This window comes from Lynx rufus, unplaced genomic scaffold, assembly GCF_022079265.1.
Source record: "Lynx rufus isolate CCGP_SWC_20201006 ecotype Redwood Valley unplaced genomic scaffold, mLynRuf1.p SCAF_1, whole genome shotgun sequence".
In the NCBI taxonomy this organism is placed as follows: Eukaryota; Metazoa; Chordata; class Mammalia; order Carnivora; family Felidae; genus Lynx; species Lynx rufus.
Window position 1 is genome coordinate 200,311,668 of NW_025814823.1, and position 21,878 is coordinate 200,333,545.

The 21,878-nt window shown below is 37.7% G+C and overlaps 1 protein-coding gene across 1 annotated transcript in view; it reads right to left on the minus strand.

Moving 5' to 3' along the window:
- ITGA1 (integrin subunit alpha 1) overlaps positions 1–21,878 on the minus strand; it is a 142,339-nt gene that overhangs the window by 77,476 nt on the left and 42,985 nt on the right. The window contains exons 3-6 of the mRNA XM_047092774.1: positions 10,451–10,563; positions 7,753–7,841; positions 7,536–7,647; positions 6,550–6,677 (exon numbers count right to left, since the gene is read on the minus strand). Of these exons, the coding sequence (XP_046948730.1) occupies positions 6,550–6,677; positions 7,536–7,647; positions 7,753–7,841; positions 10,451–10,563 (442 nt within the window). The remainder of the gene's footprint in view (positions 1–6,549; positions 6,678–7,535; positions 7,648–7,752; positions 7,842–10,450; positions 10,564–21,878) is intronic.

Below are 21,878 nucleotides of genomic sequence, written 5' to 3' on the forward strand. Positions count from 1 at the left end.
TGATGTTTTTGTCACTTATGCTGTGTCCCCTAATGTACGCTGATTGTCATGTGGAAACTTCGATGCAAGTTTAAGTTTTCCTTCTTTCTCCCTTCCTCTCTGTTTGTTTGTTTTTTCCTTTGTGGAGTTGACAATTCCTTTCATTTCTTTGCAACTATCTTTCAACACATGCAATTACTAAATGACAAATCTATGGATGCAGACAATAGGCCATCATATTTTATCTTTATCTGTTGTACTAAGTGTATAGCCATAATCAATACAGTACACAAGAATTCATGAGGTGTAGTCAGAATGACGTGATTTTTTTTTTGGCTCGTGATCCCTTTAAAATTTATTTAGGGTGAAGTTCTTTTTTTTTTTTTTTATAAAAATTTTTTTTTTCAACGTTTATTTATTTTTGGGACAGAGAGAGACAGAGCATGAACGGGGGAGGGGCAGAGAGAGAGGGAGACACAGAATTGGAAGCAGGCTCCAGGCTCTGAGCTGTCAGCCCAGAGCCCGACGCGGGGCTCGAACTCACGGACCGCAAGATCGTGACCTGGCTGAAGTCGGACGCTTAACCGACTGCGCCACCCAGGCGCCCCAGGGTGAAGTTCTTCTATTCTCCCTGGATAGAAAGATAAGTGTCTTAATAGTTTTAAAATATCTATTAAAAAAGAGAAGACCTATATAATTGATCCTTGAACAACACGGGTTTGAACTGTGCGGGTCCACTTATACGTGAATTTTTTGGGTAAATACAGTGTAGTACTGTAAATGTATTCACTGCAAGACAGTGAATGGGGGAGGGGCAGAGAGAGAGGGAATACAGAGGATCCCAAGTAGGCTCTAAGCTGTCAGCGCAAAGCCCAATGTGGCTAGATCTCCCTAATAGTAAGGTCATCACCTGAGCCAAAATCAACAGTCAGAAGCTTAGCTGACTGAGCCACCCAAGCGCCCCTTCTTCATGATTTTCATGATAGCATTTTCTTTTCTCTAGCTTACTTTATTGTAGAATATGGCATATAATACATAAAACATACAATATGTGTTAATCCACTGCTATGTTATTGGCAGGGCTTTCAGTCAACAGTAGGCTATTAGTAGTTAAGTTCTGGGGGAGTCAAAGTTATATGCAGATTTTTGACTGCACAGCAAGTCAGTGCCCCTAACCTTCACATTATCCTAGAGTCAACTGTATTTTTTTTTTAATTTTTAATGTTTATTTATTTTTGGAAGCTAGAGAGAGAGAGTGAGCAGGGGAAAGGCAGAGAGAGAGGGAGACACAGAATCCAAAGGAAGCTGCAGGCTCTGTGCTGGCAGCACAGAGCCCAACATGGGGCTCGAAATCACGAGCCATGAGATCATGACCTGAACCGAAGCTGGAAACTCAACCGACTGAGCCACCGAGGCACCCCGAGTCAATTGTATTTTAATGTAGGTCATACCACATGAAATTGCTGTATTTGTAGGTCAAAAATGATCAAATAGCAACAATTTCATACGGTTCAACCTAGATTAAAACACACTCTAGGAGACAAAATATCAAAGTTGGTTCATAGTACGTCTTCTCCCCTCACTAAGCCTTTCAGGAGATGAGAAGCATGTAGTTGAGAAAGCGGCATAGGTGGCTGTTTCTTTCTTTATTTCTTTACTCATCTCCCCTTAGATTGTTAACTGTAGTCTCTGACCTCTCCGGGGACAGGGGTAACGGAGATAAATAAAGGGTATAGGAATTTTTACTTGACCGGTGCTATCCTGAGATGGATCAGGTGCTACCAGGTGCTAACAACTCTCTTGTGGGTTCTCTGCAGATTTCTCTTCACCTACTTCCTTGTCTGAGTGAATACATGTCACTACTGCCTTCATCAGGGATATCTTCCGCTTTTTTGTGCAGAAGTCTCTGCTCACCTCCAGAAGAGTCTGAGGGCAGGACCTAACATGACTCCGTGATGACCCATGAATATACACATTCTTTGTAATGACAGACCTTGGGACTGCAGGGAAATCTGACTGCAGCTACCTCTCATCTGACTTGCCTGTCAGCAGCTAGACAGCTGCTATCTTGCCCTTTAGGTATTTCAGGCAGGAGTGAAGCACTAGTCAGCTGTGTGTCCCAACTTTACAAAACACATCAAGCTCATTGTGTGAACCCACTGAAGCCTTTCTCACTAGGCCCTGCTTGCAGAGAAACCTTCTTCAGAAATCCTCTTAACTCCATTCTGAATTCCTTTATACCCTTGATATGGGTGAAGAGTCCTCCATCCATCTCTTAGCTTTCTATCTTGGCAGCTCCTTCTGGGTATTCTCCCTCACAGTTTGTTTTTACATCTTTCCCTTTCAGGAATGGAGGTAGGGAGGATAAGTTATGGGGAGAAAAAAATCCAGAAGCAGATTCTGCCAATCTTAGGGCAGAATTGGGTGTTGTAATTGAAAACAAACAAAAACAAAAGACATACACCCCCCTCCCCCCCCCCCACACCCACACACACCCACCCACCCCCACACACACACATACACAAAACCTATTTAAATTATATTATAGTCAGCCAGGGAGGAAAATAGTTGTTAAAATAAATTGTGTTTTTGGAGAGAATTACTATAAGACCACATGAATGATAACCATGCTTTTCAGTACACATTTCTTTGAAGAATATTTTTCCAAAAGTAAATATTTTTCCAAAATTTATATGAACAAATTTCTTTTCTGAATCCACTAAAGGAAGATCAAACTTTAAAGGGAATTTAAAGGTGTTAAGACCCTTTTCACCACTTCAGCAAAAGTGATGGCTTAGTAGTAAATATGTCCTTTTCAATCCCCTTCACTTAGAGAATAACTTATGAAACTAGTCATTAACACAACTTAAGTCAAAATAGAAAAAGATTAGAAAATACTAAAGTATAAACACTAAAGCCCAAATATAAAAGTATTTAATAGAATATTAAAATGCCAGTTATAGGAAAAAAAGTCTCATTAAATGTTCACCTATCAGAAAAAAATTTTAAAAAGCATTAATTGTGATATACACACTTATTCAACAGGGTCTCATTAAGAGCCCACTATGTCACAGCAAAGCACTGTCTGGCCAATGACAAGAATTAAAAGATGATATAAACTCTGTATCTAGAGATGCAGCAGAAACACACACACACATCAATATAGAATAATGCATTAGTCCTGTGTTTCTCAAACTTTAATGTGTTTAAGAATCATGTAGGTTGCTTACTTAAAATGCAGGCTCTATAGCCCCACTCTGAGAGACTGATTCTGAAATCCGGGGTATAGCCTCAGGGATTTGGGAAGAGAAGTTCTATAAGCCTCTTTTGGAGAAACACTGCATTACAACAGAAGCTCTATGAGGGCAGTGGCTGTGTCTGTCTTGTCTCCATGATTATCCAAGCCCCAGCACAGAGCCGAGTACATTGTAAACCCTCAGGAAACGTACTTGAATAAATGAATGAAGGAGTATGGCTAAACTCCACAATGAATGATACAAGCAAAATGTGACATAAAAATTCAGCCATTTAAGCAGCTCCTCTCTCTTTAGGAAGCAGGTTTCCCTGGGTGAAGTCAGTGGGTACTACAAATGACTCAGTGCACAGGGTTGCATTTTGAAATCTTGCCCTTTGTGGAATCGGGTCCTGGAAACAAGTAACCCGACTCTTCTGCCTCAGAGTATGTTCGTTTCCCTCCCATAGTCTGGTAGCATCTGAACTCTAAGGGCTGGCCCCCATTCCTCTGAATAAAGTGATTGTTCTCCCCCCGCCACCAAGAAAGGTATACAACCCTGGCAGGCTAGAATTGCACTGGTGGCTGGCAGAATAGCTCCTCTATTAGGACTTTCACTACAGAAATAGAAAATTAATTACAGTTCTAGTAGACAGAAACATCAAAACTATAGCAGAACAGGTTGAGCATATAAACAATTGATTGTTTACAAAACTGAGTTCTTTACAAAACTGAGTCATGGGCACAGAACCCCACTGAGGCGGTGATTATTTTTGTAAGATAGCCTTGTAGATTTCCTTCCTGGAGTTGTAGAGTAACTCCAAACATGTCACTGCTGCACTAATGTCCACAGATAGCTACAAATAAATAAACTTTTTTTTACATTGAAACAGACAAATTAAAAGTAAAATAAAATTTCCAGATGACTAAAAATATCAGAAATAACAAGAAAATATTCCAAGACTATTCTTAGCTTTGGAAAGAAAGGCTTGGATAGGGAAGTAGAATGGGGTGGACAAAACAGGTGGAAGGGAAGATTGGACATTATGGGGAAAGGCAGTAAAAGAGGGGAGAGCTGTGATCCAGCCATCTGGTCACAGGTATGTCAGTGCAGAGGACAGAGTGCCAAGGGGTCTGGCCAAGGAAGCTATGGGCAACCATGATGAGATAAAAAGGACCAGAAACCTACTATTTAGGGACATCAGACTGGACCAGCCCTGAAACTTCTCCAAACAGCTGAACTGCAGCTGGAAAGCTATGGTTTCTGATCTGTCATCAACAAGCAACTTACTTTATTTAACAAGTTACTTAGCCTCTCCTATCTCCTCCATAAATTGAGATTTGGGGCTAAAAGTCCTCTACAATTCCATCCAGCTTTAATTTTATAGCCCTATGCAACTGTATTTACCAAGGAGAGAAAAGATTGGGGAAGAGGGCAAAAGAGGAAGGGAGAGGTCCTCAGCAGGGGGCAAAAAAAGGGTCCACGTGAAACATGTACCAGATGGAAGAGCAAGTCACAATTCTAGAATGGTCTTTTTTTTTTTTTTAAGCTTATTTATTTATTTTGAGAGAGACAGAGACAGTGCAAGTTGGGGAGGGGCAGAGAGACAATAAAGAGAATCCCAAGCAGGCTCTGCAGGGCCGCATAGAGCCTGATGGGGAGCTTAAACCCACAAAGCCATGAGATCATGACCTGAGCTTGACTCTGATCATGACATGATCAAGAGTCAGATGCCTGGGGCGCCTCGGTGGCGCAGTCGGTTAAGCGTCCAACTTCAGCCAGGTCACGATCTCGCGCTCCGTGAGTTCGAGCCCCGCGTCGGGCTCTGGGCTGATGGCTCAGAGCCTGGAGCCTGTTTCCGATTCTGTGTCTCCCTCTCTCTCTGCCCCTCCCCCCGTTCATGCTCTGTCTCTCTCTGTCCCAAAAAAATAAACATTGAAAAAAAAATTAAAAAAAAAAAAAAGAAGAGATACCAAACTTCTGGTAATTCACTTGGGAAGACTAATTGCAGATGAGAAACTTGCATCCAGGAAAATTTACCTTTTGTGATGCATAAAAGTCTATTTTTCAAATAATTTTATACTGATTTCAAGATGTTCTTTATTGTCCAGAAGGATATGCAAAGGCTTACTCCTCACCTAGCTCTCACCTATTCATCCTTGGAACACAGTCATATGACATTTCACTTTGAGGTTTGCATCTACTTTGCAATTTTTAACTACCACCCTTTTGGGGAAATTCATTTTGTAAATGTGTGTGTGTGTGTGTGTGTGTGTGTGTGTGTGTGTGTATGTATCTATCTATACATACATTTTTAGGCATATATATATATATATATATATATATATATACAGAAGCATATACAAGCATATCATATATGTGTGTGTGTGTGTGTGTGTGTGTGTGTGTGTGTGTGTGTGTGTAGTCATGTCCTGTACCAGGTGTGGGTGTGGCAAACAATGCAGTCAGACCACTTTTTCAGTGCCTCAGAAATTTCTCCAAAGTAGAGCTTCAGAGAGAAAAGGAAAGACACTGGTCTGCAGGTGCAGATCTAACATCTTCTTTGCTCTCCTGCAGTCCCCAAACCATGCAACAACCATTTGACTCTGACTCCAGTGCTAATTCCTGTTCTCAAGGCACTGACCTCACTCTGACATTTAATTTGCCTGTTATCCACTGTCTTCTCTGTATTTTAAGCCATATGGCTGTATAAGTTTAATCAGCATTAGATTAATTAAACCCAAATTCAGTGTCTAAAGTGGGAGAACCATGTGAGAAGCTTCACTTCATTTAATGGCAATAAAGGGAATGTGTTCAGAAACAGATACTCATGGGGAGAAAAAAATATCCAGCTTAATGTAGCTAAAGCATCGAGCACTTGGATTTTGCTTAAGAAATTATTAAAGATGAGAAAAAATGGTCTTTAAGCGATATCCTGTGATCACTTACTAATTTACTTGTATAATATAAGAGAGGGATTTAATGTGATGTGTTCTTTGGGATGTCAGATTAGTTTCCACAAATTCTGAAACCCTGTTCTGATATTACCGAAGCTGGCTACACTTACTTTATAAGTAAGAATTCAATTATGATTTATAGGGGATATTTTTCAAGAGCATCAGAAATGGCAGCTTTCATTAAATTTTCTGTTTAGAAAATAACAGGGTCCGCCAGTAATGCCCCTTTCATCAGGAGGAAAAAACGGGGATATGGAATATAAAATTCATCCTGAATATTAGCTTTATTGATTAATTTATGTTCAGAATATTTTGTTTTATTAAAAATCTATGCATTTTTATCTTTAGAACAACAGAAATCAAAATGCATAGTCACATACCTGTGTCTGTTTAGGACCAATATCCATTCTTTCAAGAAGGTCATTTAAAAAAGCTGTAACACTCTCCCAGGGATAAATACTGTTGGAGCCATCCAGCACGATGACTATGTCCAGTTGAGTGCTGCATTCTGCAATAAAAGGAGTCAACTGTGCAAATTTCGAGTTTATCTTTTTAGATAGTATGAAAGTGTATGAAGTGTTTTCATGGCTGAAATAGGCTCATTTTAAAAAAAGATAAGCTGGTAGTCTACATGGTGGACACATTGCTTCTATAATCAGAAAGAAGTAGTTTTACAAAAATAAAGTTGATAAATACCATTACATTCAATAGCAATGGGTTTGGGATTCTTATCAAGTAAAACATCTCTACTGAATTGTAATTAACATTGTATGAATTATCTTTGGAAGTTTTCTCAGTATGAATTTATGTAACTGTTCTCATTCTGTGTGTATTTCAAGTGAGATTACTTTCTTCAAAGAGACTCATTCTTTAAATAAAAACAATGTGACAGCTTTAGCTATGATGTTTAAACAAGACTTTGTTAAAGGTTATTTACACTAATATCAAGTCCAAAAATAGCAGTGGGGTTTGGTTATATATTGGCAAAGCAAACATTTACCTAAATTGGTAATGCTGGTAGCTGAGAAAATACTTCAAGCTTTTTGGTATGCTCCTGTGTATATATATGTCTCATTCACTGCTTACACTTTTCAAACATGTAAGAACATCACATAAAATCTGTACCTCTGGGGCGCCTGGGTGGCGCAGTCGGTTAAGCGTCCGACTTCAGCCAGGTCACGATCTCGCGGTCTGTGAGTTCGAGCCCCGCGTCAGGCTCTGGGCTGATGGCTCAGAGCCTGGAGCCTGTTTCCGATTCTGTGTCTCCCTCTCTCTCTGCCCCTCCCCCGTTCATGCTCTGTCTCTCTCTGTCCCAAAAATAAATAAACGTTGAAAAAAAAAATTTAAAAAAAAAAAAAATCTGTACCTCGTACAGGAGCAATGGAGTTCACGACTTGAAATGTGGAGCTAACATCAGAACAGATTCCAGTTGTGTAATGTAAATGTCCACATCTATAGGCATACAAGGGCCCACATGCCTTTTAAAAAATTAAAACCATAAGATTAAAAATTATATGACAAATTTTATAAAGACTTACAATGACGGCATTCTTGGCTCATTAACTAACTCCTTGCTTTCTTACCAGAAACCCTCCATTTGGGTTGGTGACTAAAGTTGATCCAAACGTCATGTTCTCCTTTACTTCCGTGACATTGGGAATTGATGTATTAACTAAAAATAGAAACAAACTTTTATGAGGGTGGAAAACAAAGTAAAATTAAGTGCCTTCTCGTTAGGACATTCTATTTGCTTTGTTCATATCATAGCACATTTTCCTTTTGATTCAACTAAATAGTCTTCAAAGTATTATTAAGGAATATAATGAACAAGCTAAGGCTGAAAACCTGGCTTATGTCCCAGAAATGTTGTCTGGATAACTGTCTCAAATACTTCTGCTGAACTGTAAAAGAATGCAGAGCTAGTGGGGCAATGAGAAAATGTGGGACAGCCTTTCACACATTTTTGCTAATTAAAACAAATAGAATACTTAACCTCATAATATTGTAGATATATAAAGGAAACTTAAACACTTACCTTGCATGCTATATCTGTATGTTATAGATGGCCAATGATATAGCATCACTTCTGACAAGAAGAGGGAAAATGGGTAGTAGAGCAGAAAAAAACCCCACCAATATATATTTTGAACATCGATTTCACCATCATGGGGACATCATGAAGTTTACAAAGAAAACTAGAGCAAGAAGGAGTAGTGGTCAGGAAGTTCGGGTAAAAGAAACAATGAAGGGATGTCATTTGTCATTCCAGAGGGAATGTTGGGTCTTGAAGCAGGCCAACCTGGCAAAAGTGGCAGGAAGTTCCACTTATTCATATTGAAAAAAGACAAAAAAAAAGACTGGGCAGGAAAATCAAAATTTTCTAAACCCTGCTTAGCAGAGTGCTGAAATATTTGAAAGTGGCAAAACTCAGGTTCAAGAAAGATTCACCTCACTCTTCATGCCCAAAAGTTTTTCCTACCTTAAGACCATTATAGATGCAGAGTGAGGAATGGAAGCAGAGATTCCTGAATGGTCACACTGTCTTCCTAATGTGAGTACATTGGTCTTTGTCCCAGAGTTTAGTCTGGTTTGCCTTGAAAGCACCTGGAACTGGACCATTATCTACACTGGTCTTGAATAATCTGGATTAGAGTTTTTTATACTAGAGTTGATCCAGGATGAGCTGGGACATTGGGATGTTAGGGATCACAGCAGAAATGTCTCCACTATTGTCGATGCAGCTAAAATCTCCATGCTAATGTTAAAACTCCATTATAGTTTTTGGTAATGAAGGAGTAGCTCCTATTAGAACAAGTCTTTTGCAAATAATTCTAGGAAAAGGAAAAAAAAAAAGAAAAAAGAAACAACCATCTGAAGGCACTAGAAAGCAACCAAAAGCAGACAGAAAGTGGAGGGAAGTCTATACTTGTAAGAAGAGATTAGCACTGGCTGAGTTTCCTGTTTATGTGCTTGCTTTCCCCCAAGGGAAGGTCCTAGCTATGGCTAAACCTCAAACAGTAGTCAAAGTCTTACTGTTTTGAATAAACAGAGGACAGAAATTAGGGTAATGACAGAAGCTGTAAAGTGAAGGGGCATATCTTGGAAAGTAGAGCCACAAAAAGAGAGTTCTAACATACACACGTATGCTCTGTCCAAATATCTGAAGCACTTGAAATGTATATATATGCAGAGTAAACTTCAAACAGCTCAGCTACAATAAGAAGAACTGAATGGAGATTTTAACTGCTTCCCACTGCAGTTCAGAAATTGAGTTCAGCCAAGTAAACTGTCTGCTAAAACAAAAAGTTAAGACTATTCAAAGGCAAATAACAGATCTAGAACCTCTACACTTATAACTCAAAAGTATAATCCAGGACATAATCCAAAATTACTAAACATAAGAAAAAAAAGGAAATGTGACTCAATCTCAAGAGAAAGGTAATAAATGGAAAGCGATGTTGAGATATTCCACATGTTGTAATTATCAGGCAAGGATATTAAAGCAGCTATTATAACTATGTTCATAAATGTAAAGGAAAATGTTCATAATAAACAGGAAATTGAAAAAAGAGAACTGAAAAATAGAATATTTGAAATAAACCGTTAAAGTATGTGTTATTTTAATACATTTAATACTGTATAGAACACTGAATTGTAAGTCTTGGATAATTCTAGCAGGAATTTTCTAGTTATGTTCTAATTATAGTGATATTTCTATCAAATATATCCATTTCTACATGAATTTACCTTGTGCTATTCTCTTTAAAAGAATTCATGTACTACAATTCTTTCTCTGCTATTTTATTAAAAAAAAATTTTTTAATGTTTATTTATTTTTGAGAGAGAGAGAGAGAGAGAAAGAGAGGAAGAGAGAGAGAGGGAGACACAGAATCTGAAACAGGCTCCAGGCTCTGAGCTGTCACCACAGAGCCCAACGCGGGGTTCAAACTCACGAGCCATGAGATCATGACCTAAACCAAAGTCGAACACTTAACCAACTGAGCCACCCAAATGCCCCTGATATTTTCTTTACAAACAAACAAACAAACAAACAAACAAACAAACAATTAAATTTTGTGGGAGCAATGTAATGGGCCAGGTTTTGGGAAAGTTCTTTTATTTCTAAAGTTCGGAATCAAGATGTCATTTTATGTGAATTTTAATGATAAGAATTGAAGAACATTTATAGATTCTTCTCATATTTTATTGAGTTAAAATTATTTTTAATGCAACTACTGAGTATAATTTAGGATCAGACTTTAATGTAAAGTCTTTACATACCAGGCAGATCCAACTTTACGCAAGGTAATGGTTTGCTTCTCCCAACTGGACACTTATAGACATCTCCAGTTCTGTTCTTGGGTTGACCAACTAAAGGAGAGCCAATAAGCACCCTGGAAGTTAAATAACTCAGTTAGCATTTTTGAACAAAGAGAAACATTTATTTTAGTTATTTCATGACTAGTTCTAAGACAATGACAGTAGTTCTCATAGACATAATTATAGTTACCCTATGTTAGTAATGCAATGCTATTGAAAATAAGCTGAGTTTCTTCCCCAAATTGCAGGTGATGTGAATTAAAAAATCATAAAATACATAGAAGAGAGATCTCAGAATATTTTATTTATTGTATTATATATCACTTTATTATATTTTTTATTTGGGGGCTGAAACAATACTTGTTGGTTAAGTCTGCTGCTATATTAGTTTATAAAACACACATGGTAGCATAAGTGACTTTTTCCTAGGAAGAACTAAGAATTTCACAGGGAAATTAAATATTTGATTATCATAAGATTTAATATTAGTATGTACTAATTTGTAAGCACTTAAAAAATAAGGATAGTTATGAGACCCCAGGTTAAAATCACTTACTGTTTTTTCAGACAGAATTATAAAATCAATTTAATAATACTTAATGAAAAAATATAATCATGATTTATTTTAGTCCTAGGAAGCCATTTAACAAGGTCTCCTATGATATCTTCAGGAATAGGATGAATGAATGTAGTTGAGTGTTAAGACACTTGGGTGGATTCACAGCTGCTGATGTGCTGCTGGCTGAAAAGCCATGTACAAAGATGCTGATCACTGCAAACCAAAGGACGTTAATTATGTACATAAGACTGTACTTGGGATTGTCTTAGCATATATCTTTATTTATGACTTTTGTGAAGATACAGAAAGCATAAAGGTATGCGTCAAGGAAATTAATATACCTATGTGGACAATCAGAAGTGTCACAACATTCTGGAACAAGAAACTTAATAAACTAGTTAAAGTTTAGTAAGAACCTATGTAAATAACTTCACTTAATTACATCAATACAGGATGTGGGCAATGTGATTTAATAGGAATTCATATAAAAAAAGACATGGGGGATTTGTTGATAGGAAGTAAGCATGAGCCAACTGTGTATTTCAGTACCAAAAAATGCTAATGTGACCTTAGGCTGCATTGCTGGAAATAGATGCCCTGGTCAAGGAAAGTGATCACCCCTCTGTGCTCTGCACTGTCAGACCATGTCTGTAATCTCCAAATTAAGCGGGACATAGGCACAATGGAATGTATTTAGGAGACTATGACTCAGATGGTTAAGAGCCTGGTAATTTTGTCAGACCAGAGATGCTTGAGGGAAAGTTGGGGATATTTACTATACAAAAAAAAAAAAATATCTGAAGGAGAGTCGAGAGGTTCTGTCAACTAAGCGTAGGTACTTAGGGAATATATTTTTTAAAATATATAAATATTTGAAACTCTGTCATATTGAAAGGGATGGGGCTTATTTTGTGTAAATCCTTTGGGTAAAGCTAGTACAAATAGAAGTGTTTTATAACAATTGCAAATACTGAATTGTTGAACAGACTCCCTAAAACATAGTTATTGTAATGCCTTTGTAAAGCCATTCTTTATATGCATAAATAACCATAAAAATGTTTAAACCTTTTAATGCATAATTCTTACTTCTGGAAATCTATCCTTAAAAAATGGCCTAAATTAAGGGAAAAAAGGCTAATGCATAAAAATAATGCTCATAGTGTTATATATAATATGAAAGATTAAAAGAAATATGGTCAACAGCAAGAACTAATTATTGCAGAGACATTCTATACAATATTTCAGTCATAAAACACAACAGCTAATAAGATTGCATGGTAGTATTAAAAATATTTATGACCCAATTCAAAGTAAAAATCTACCTAATTTAGTGAAAAACTATGACAATTCAAAGTGAAAGATACCAAATTATATTCAATATATTCATCATAATAGCAATGATAATTATAGCTAGCATTTATTAAATTTATACCTTATGCCAGATATTGTTCTAAGTGCTTTCCATATACCAAATAACTTAATCTTCTCCATTAAATATAGCATGAACTTTGGAGCCAGACTTCACAAATTCAAATCATGTTTTTGTCATTTACTTAGTTGTATGATTTAGGACAAATCACTTATCTTAGTTTCTTCATCTGTAACATAGAAATAACAAGAGTACCTACCTCACAGTATCATCACAAAATCTGAATGAGTTAATGTATATAAAATTTAGCTCATAGTATATGCTATTTAAATGTTGGTTGTTGATGATGATGATGATGATGTCCTTTTCAGCTGACAGGACTTCTCAATCTATGTAAAACATAGATTAGGGGTGCCTGGGTGGCTCAGTCGGTTAAGCATCTGACTCCTGATTTTGCCTCAGGTAATGATCTCACACTTTGTGGGATCGAGCCCCACATTGGACTCTACGCTGACAGTGCTGGGTCAGCTTGGAATTCTCTCTCTCCCTCTCTCTCTGCCCCTTCCCCACTTGCTCTCTCTCTCTCTCTCTCTCTCTCAAAATAAATAAACTTAAAAAAAATCCACATAGGTTAAAAAGGAGTTCACCAAAAACCAAATTACATTAAGGACATTATGGTTAGTGTTCTTTCTCCGAAATTTTTAAAGATTTTTATAACATGATTGATTAAATTAGTTTTAGAGTTAAAGCAATTTGAAGAAAAGTAGTGAGCCTACTATTTGGAAAATATTTAAGTTGAGGCTACATAGATTGATCAATGTTTATTAAGAACATTCTATACACCCAGCATTTACATCAGGCCCTGTGGATATGAAATGGATCAAACACAATGGTTTTTAGATTGTTTAAAACTTAGGGGGGAAGCAAAACCATAAATGGATTATTATAATACTCAATAGGTCAGAACTTGGTGCAACTTCAGCAAGGTATTAGAAGCAAGGAGAAACAGCTCCTTTGATAATTCAAATAGCTCAGGGTAGCTGGAGTAGAAGTCAAAACTGTCAAGCTAAATAGAGTCTAGATCAGGAATGTTCTGATAGTCTAGTTTAAGAATTTTAGATTTATTATATGAAGGGGAGAGTTGGGAACCACCAGTGCTTTAAAGAGGGATGTGATATGATCAACTGCTTTATGAAGCTTGTTTGCTTACAGTGTCATGAATACATTTTTGGGAAAGGGACAAATTAGACTCAGAGAGTGAAAGTAGGGGTTTCTCGACCCAGACGAGAAAGGAGGATCTGAATTTAGGAAGTGGAGAGGAAAGGAGAACCAATTCTACAAATACTTAGACTATCAGCTGTCTTAGTTTGAGTTCCCCCAAAAGCAGACCCTCGACAAGGACGTTGGTGCAGGTAGATTTAGGGGAGTCAATTCAAAGCACAAACAAATGTGTTGATAGGGAAAATGATAGAGGGAAGGAAGAAAGGCCAATAGAGTGCACTGATAATGTGTTACTTTTGTAGGCTTCTGGGCTCAGTCTTGCTGGGGACCATCTCAGAAACTACATGGAACATATGTGTGCATTCTATGAGCATGGTTCAGGTGCTAAGAGTAAATGCTATTGCCTTAAGAGAGTACAGAGTAAGAGAGCTAAAGGAAAAAAAATAGCACTTAAGATTTTAATGAGCAAAGGAAGAAAACTAGTAGCAGTGTCCAGAGAAGGAGAGACAATCAGAAAACAGTGGTATCACAAAAGCCAAAGAGGGAAGAAAATAAAGAATGGGAGTGTAGAGCAGACTTCATTTCAAGAGTTTTGCTAAAAATGAGGGAGATGGGTCATGCCAATGTGTGTGGGTTTCTTTTTTTCAGGCAAACCATTAAGGGTTTGAGGTGGATTTAAATTTATTACGGAAGGCATCTGGATATGGATAAATGATGTTGAGAAAAAGCTAGTAACAAGAGAAAGGCCAATATTACAGAAGAGAAAAGAGATCCCCTGAGCTGGTAGAAAGTGTGGCTCCAGAAGGACAAGTTTGTCTTAGAAATGAGGAAAGGCCACGGATTCCCTAGGCAGGGATCTGGGTGGCCCAGGATCCAGAGGTTTGAAACTGTGGTCGATTGCTTGGAATTTTTTTCACTTTTGCAATGTGACACTGTCCTTCACTGCCCTTCGTTAATGCAGGATCTGTTTTGCCTCTTGTTGGAACTGGGACTTAGTTGATAAATAGAAGGCAGTCGAAATAGAGACACTGTGACTCCAAAGGCATGAGTAATGTATAGAATTGTGAAATCAATACATTGTACACCTGAAGCTAATGTAACATTACATGCCAACCATACTTCAATAATTTTAAAGAATGTATTACAGATTCCACTTCACTCTTTTTGGAAATCTAAGACCACACACTGTGAAGAAGCCCAGTTTAGCCTAATGGAGGAGGAGGAGAGGCAACATGGAGGAGAAGCAGTGTTTCAGCTGACAGCACGGACTGCCAGGCATGTGAGTTAAATCGTCTTGGGCCCTCCAGCCCCAAGTGAGGTACCAGATGAGCAGTCATGCAGTTCCCACCTATGCAGTCTTCAAAATCTTGAAAAACAATATAAATTATTGTTTTAACTCATTAAGTTTTGAGATGATTTGCTATGAGCAAGAGATAAGTGAAACAGGAAGGGAGGATAAAGTTTTAACCTTGGGCCCGTCCCTCCCTTCCTCCCTCCCTCCCTGCTTCCTTCCTTCCTTCCTTCCTTCCTTCCTTCCTTCCTTCCTCCCTCCCTCCGTCCTTCCTCCCTCCCTCCCTCCCTCCTTCCTTCCTTCCTTCCTCCTTCCCTCCCTCCCTCCTTCCTTCCTCCTTCCCTCCCTCCCTCCCTCCTTCCTCCCTCCCTCCTTGCTTCCTTCCTCCCTCCCTCCCTCCCTCCCTCCTTGCTTCCTTCCTCTCTTCCCTTCCTTCCTCCCTTCTTTCTTTGGAAAATAGTAGAAACATGAAATTTAGGGACAGAGGTAGTACGGTGGTGGGCTTGTGAAGAGTAATGAAGATTTAAACTGTCAGGGCATACGCAGGCCAGTCATGCAGCCCCTCAGGCCAAGATAAGGTCAGGGATGTTCTGGAAGTTGTTTCTAGTGTAGTTGTAGGACAGGCCTCCAAAGACACTTCCAACTCTAAGATTCCATCATCCAGATAGAGCAAATTATTAGTGTGTAGAGGAGTGCTGACTAGTTTAGAAAATGTACCATTAAGTGGGGGGAAATTTAGGACAATTGATGAAAAGTGAATTCTTTTTTTAATTTTTTAATTTTTTAAAGTTCATTTTTGACAGAGAGAAAGAGCGTGCATGCACAAGCTGGGGAGGAGCAGAGAGAGATGGAGACAGAGAATGTCAGGCTGTCAGCACAGAGGCTGACAGGGGCTTAAACCCCACAGACCATGAGATAATGACCTGAGCAGAAATCAAGAGTGGGACGCATAACTGACTGAGCCTCCCAGGTGCCCCAGTGAAAAGTGAGTTCTGAACAGCATGTTAATAATAAAGTTACTGTGAACTCTAAAACAGGAGAGAGATCATGGATAGCTCAGGAAAAAAAGGTGGAGACAGAAGAGTGATGGCTTTTAAAACCAAGGTGATGAGGAAGCACAGGTGGTTGGAACACAGTGTGAAGCTGCTGCATAAACCGGAGCAGAGAGGCTGAGAGTGGTAAGCAGCAGACTTTAAAGATAAGGCTCTGTGGTTTATATTTGATGTCTGAGGCAACAGAAAGCTCCTAGAGTATGGTGATCCCTGGAAATAGCAACTGGAAACATGTCCTATTGTGTATTCTGGATAAGCAAGCACTGAGGAGTGAGAACTCAGAAAGTGGTTGTGTAGAAGGCCAGGATTCAGACAGGGGGTGTGAAAGCTGGGATGCAGGGTGAAGAATGGGTTAGCAGGAATAGGATATAAAACAAGTTTGTGTGTTTTCCTAGGAGATGTTTGTTCTGACATCAAGCTTGCAGCTCTATTCACTACTTAATCCTAAATTAAGTCTCACTTTTCCCACGCTGTATAAAAATAACAAGATCCTAGAAAAGTATCAGCATAGTGTTTATGGAATTTCAGGAATCTCCAGCCTTCTCAATTCCCATTATCTTGCTATATTTTTTTCTTGCATACTTATCACATTCTGACCTACCTGTTTATCAAGTTTATGATTTATGTTTTGCTCCTTCCTTCCCCAATAGAATACAACCTTTACAACAGCAGGAACTGTCATCTTATTTTGTTCACTTATATACCCTTAATGCCTATAACAATTCCAGAAACAAAATAGCACTCAAGTGAAGTGAACAAATAAGACTGTATCAAAAGCTCTAATAATCTGAATAAGGCAGACCTGGCAATTTGTGACTCATGTAACAGGCCAAGAAGTCCTAATTGTGAAGTCTTCTCCATTTTACAGGCTGAATATTTTGCACAGGCAGAATGCCATAGATGTCTTTGCACGAGACAGGGGGCATTTCTACAGGTCAAGGTTCCAGAGAATCCTTGTTGTTTCAGGACAGAATTGGCTGAAAGTCAGAAGGCTGTAGTTCTACATCCTGGCCCTGACACATACTTGCTATATAAAACCTTTGGCAGTTCGTTCTCAGAGTGCCAGTTTCCTGTCTAGAAAATGAGGATGGTAACAATGATATCTGCTGAAACCCACAGGGTCACATGTGAAGACTCAAAGCACATTGTATCATGAACTATGGATATTGTTATTTTAAATTTTAATGCAAGTTTGCTTTAGCTCATTATATTTTATTTCTATTAGATTTTTGCTTTTTTCATGGCAAATGCATTTCCATTGCAATGATTTGTGTGCAGAGTAAGAGGACTAAAATTAAAGAATGTTCTGGATCTCATTACTGACCTCTAGAGAAACACCTCGTCAACTCGAAGATCATCAAAGTGTGGGAAATAATTCTCTCTACACTCACTCTACAATGACTAATTCTAATTCTCATTCACTCATTCTAAAAGTTCACTCTATACTCTGTTTTTCTCCATGAAAAAGGTCCAATCGTAATAAAATTTAGTAACCTGAGAAATGTTTGCTATTCATATAGTCATTCTTGTCATTATGATCATTATTTTATTTATTTGAAGAGTAGCTGGTCTGTGACGTCTCTGCTCCATATTTATTTTTTTTCTCTGTAAAAGATAGTTTTCTAGAGATTGTTGTCTCATATTTACATTATTTCATGAACACTCCTTTCACCTAACTCTTTTTTGATGTCCAAGCCAAAGCAACTATCAGAGTGCCAAGTACCCACCAGGCTTTTTTTTTTTTTTTTTTTTTAATGAATGGAGTGTTTGGTCATCTTAGAGAATGAAGTTATATAGTGGACCCATTATCTGCAGTGCTTTCAGTCATGAAAGGTAGAGAGAGGGGTGGAAATGGGGTGAGCCAAAGAAATGACAAGTTTAGCAAGGAGAAAAATTCAACTTCAGAAGATATTATAAACAATGCAAAATAAATATTAGATTAAAGTTGTAAGAGAAAACGTGATAGAACCTTTGAAAAGTCTTTTTATGCCAAGCCTGAATAGGCTTTACTTAAAACACACATACAACAGAAACAACATCAATCACACGAGTTCCTTAGTAAACCTTACCTGGCATCATAGGGGAAAGGCACAAAGCCAACATATTTTGATATATATTGGATGGAGGATTGGCTAGGAAGGAATCTTCTTCATGAAAGCCTACTTTGAGAGATAGGCCCACTGAGGTCACTGAAGCCCCCACTGAAGCCACTGAATGGTTGCTGGAACAGCAGTTAAAAGGGCTGATGCACATATTAAAAGGAATGAAGCAAAGGAGCCACAGAGTGGAAAGCCCTGAGACCCAACATCTTGTATTTTCCCATTTGGCAGAAACTTTGCCATACTGGTGATTACCACTAAATCTGGAAAGCTTGTGCAATGCGGAGCACATTTAAGTTTCTTCTCTTCAAAGAAAATTATTAAACTAATTGTGTTCTTTGTGAATTTTTCTGAACCACATTGCAATTACTTGGATGTTTCATCTCATAATGAACAACGGCTGATCTTAATCAGAGATATAATGTGTTCTGCTACTGAGAAAACATGTGGTTTTCTGAGCCAAAGATAAAGTAAATTACATGTCACGGTCAACTTCTGAAAGGTAAAGAGGGCATAACTGTTAACTGTTAATTCTTTCCAAGGATTAAAGTAAGGCTTTCACATGCACAGACTGCACTTATAATGTACCAACAAGTCTTCCTTCTTTAGGCATACTTCAACCAAGATGTAATATGGGTCAGGGTGATTTTTTTAAAAATCTGAGGTTGATGGGCTTCCAAAACCTGAGTAGTAAATATGATTTATGAAGGTGCCCACCTCCGGAGAAAAACTGAATAACAAAACTCATATTCTCCCAAATATGACATTTATTCCATAGTCCATTTCTTAAAGTAAGTATGCACCCTGTTTGATTTTATAAATGTTTACAGAATATCCAAAGATGTTTCTAAAATTTATTTCACATTACCAATGCCTGGATCCCTTTAGAACAATAGGCTGCTACAATGCCATCCTTCAAGGTTTGGACATTTAGATTTTTGTAGTTTGCTTACTTTTAAATTCAGTTGGCCACACTGCTTTTGTTACTCTGGTATTTCACACCTTTTATATAAGATCATTGTAGACATGGAATGTCAAAGTGGAATTAAATTATCTGACATTCTTATACATTCAAACGCTCACAAACTCTCACATGTATACTAATACATAAAGTCTAAAACTGCAAAGATTGTTATTATCAGCACTTACTTTTTAATATAGTTCTAATAAAGAAAAAAAAGCACCAGCCTAGGAGTGGAGAGACAGGAGTTCTATTTTCAGCTCTGGCCCTGAGTAGTTACATTTCCCTGTGGAAGTCACTTACAAAAAACAAAAACAAATCCTTTATTGAAGTATGGTTGACATATTAAAAGTTGTACGTACTTAATTTATACAACTTGATGAGTTTGGAGACAAGTATACACCTGTAAAACTATCACCACAGTCTATGGCATAAACATATCCATAGCCTCCAAAAGTTTTCTCCAACCCTCTTTAGTTATTATCATTATTAGTATTTTGTGATAAGAACACTTAACCTAAGATCTACCTTCTTAGCCAATTTTTAAGTATATAATACAGTATTGTTAACTACAGGCACTGTGTTGTACAGTAAATCTCTAGTATTTATTCATCTTGCATAACTGAAACTTTGTACCCTTTGACAAATACTTTGTTTTCCCCTCCTCTAAGCTCCTGGTAGCCACCATTCTACACTCGACTTCTAGGAGTCTGACCATTTTAGATTCCTCATAAAAATGAGATTATGTAGTATTTGTTCTGTGTCTGGTTTATCTCACTTAGCAAAATGTCCTCCAAGTTCATCCATGTTGTCTTAAATGGCAAGATTTCCTTCTTTTTTTAAGGCTGAATAATATTCAATTGTATGTATATGACACATCTCAAAAATCTATTCATCCATCAATGGACTTTTAGATTGCTTTCAAGTCTTAATTATTGCAAATAATGCTGCAACGAACATAGGTGTGCAGATATCTTTTCAAGATCCTGATTCCATTTATTTTGTATATTTACCCAGACAGCTGGATCATAGCGTGGTTCTATTTTTAATTTTCTGAGGAACCTCTATACTATTTTCCATAGTGGCTGCAATTTACATTCCCACCAACAGTGCACAAATATTCCCTTTTCCCCACTTCCTTGCCAACACTTATCTTTTGTGTTTTTGATAACAGTCTTAAGAGAGCTATTTTTGACATTATTTTTGCATGTGTGTGTGTTTGTTTTTTCATTAATGATAACAGGGAGTTATACTAGATTAAGTTGTTCAGCCAACAAATAACCATTGAATGTATATGATGTTTAAGGCCCTGTGCTAGATGTTGGGTAATGCACAGAGTTGCAAGTGGGAAGCAAAACCAGTCCTTGCTCTCTAAATATTTCCTCCAATATATTAACTTCTCCCTCTTATCTATATTCCATTTCAAGTTTCCAACGACATTACTCAAACCATTTAAAACCATACTTACCAACTTCCTGATAAAACTTATTTTCCCTTTTGTGTACATTTGTCTCTGAATGACTACCCATTTTCCAACCATCCAGTGTAGAAATCTTGGAATATGTTTGATTCCTCCTACACCTTCATTGGACACTTCCAAACTTCCACCAGGCTTTGATGGTTCATCTAAATGTATCTTGCCTACACTTTTCTTTCATTCCAGTTCTCTCTAACCTAGCTTGGGACCTCATCTGTTAAGCACCAGATTGCTATTCTTGCTTGCCTATAGATTCCCCAGCTTTCAGGCACTTTTTTCTCCAATCCAATTATTTAAATGTAATATTATGTGATTTCCTAAACCAAGTTTCATAAATGGTTCTTTTTTTGCCCTTTTTAAATAGAATTTATTGTCAAATTGGCTTATATACAACGTCCAGAGCTCATCCCAACAAGTGCCCTCCTCAACGCCCATCGTAAATGATTCTTAATGCCTGCACTTAGGTCCAAGTTTCTTTGTCTGGCTTCTAGGTCTGCCATTACCCTTTCCCCTCTACTCTCCCAATGTCAGTCCTTTTTGCTTACCAACACACTCACTTCTCAAATCTATGTCCCTGCTTATGTGGCTTCCCAGATTAGAGTGGCATTGCTTCTTCTCTTATTAAAAGTTAAATCATCTTTCAAGACTCAGCTCAAGAGTCAAGAATCACTTCCTCCTTCTTTTAACTCCCATTGATTTTACAGTCTTTATTATACTGATTAGCACTATTCTTTATTTCTAATTATTAAATATGAACCCTCTATTAGGTTATAAACTTTGTATTTGTCTTATATCTCCATAGAATGTAGCATAAGCTAGACACATGGGATGTATTACATAAATACTTGTTGCTTGATTGGCCCATAGTTTATGCTATGGCTAAAGAAAAACTCTAAATGACCCACCAACAAACATTTGTACATAGACAAGCTATATTTCATCAAGAAAGCAAAATGTATAAGGCACGATCTCTAACCTAAAAAAAAGTTAATATATTATTATTAACATTATCTCACATGTGTGTACAAAATTCTGAATGGTTTGTCTAAAATTCAATTCAGTGTAGGCTCATTCAGAAAGGCCATTAGCAACATCTCCCCACCCCCCCCAAGTCCCCCGCCCCAACCTTATTTTCCTATCTACTCTGTGCACTCTTGTTTCTTTCCAAATGATGGTTTGGCTGTCTTCCTTTACTCATCTACACATTCACCTTCTTCAAAGACAAATTCATGACATCAGGTCTCCATTCAGCCTGATTTTGCATTTTCCTGTTTTTTTATTTTACAGGTATCTTGAAAGAGATTCAAGAATTTAGAAGGCAGAAAACTCACAATAGGATGGGCTTATAATAAGGAACAGA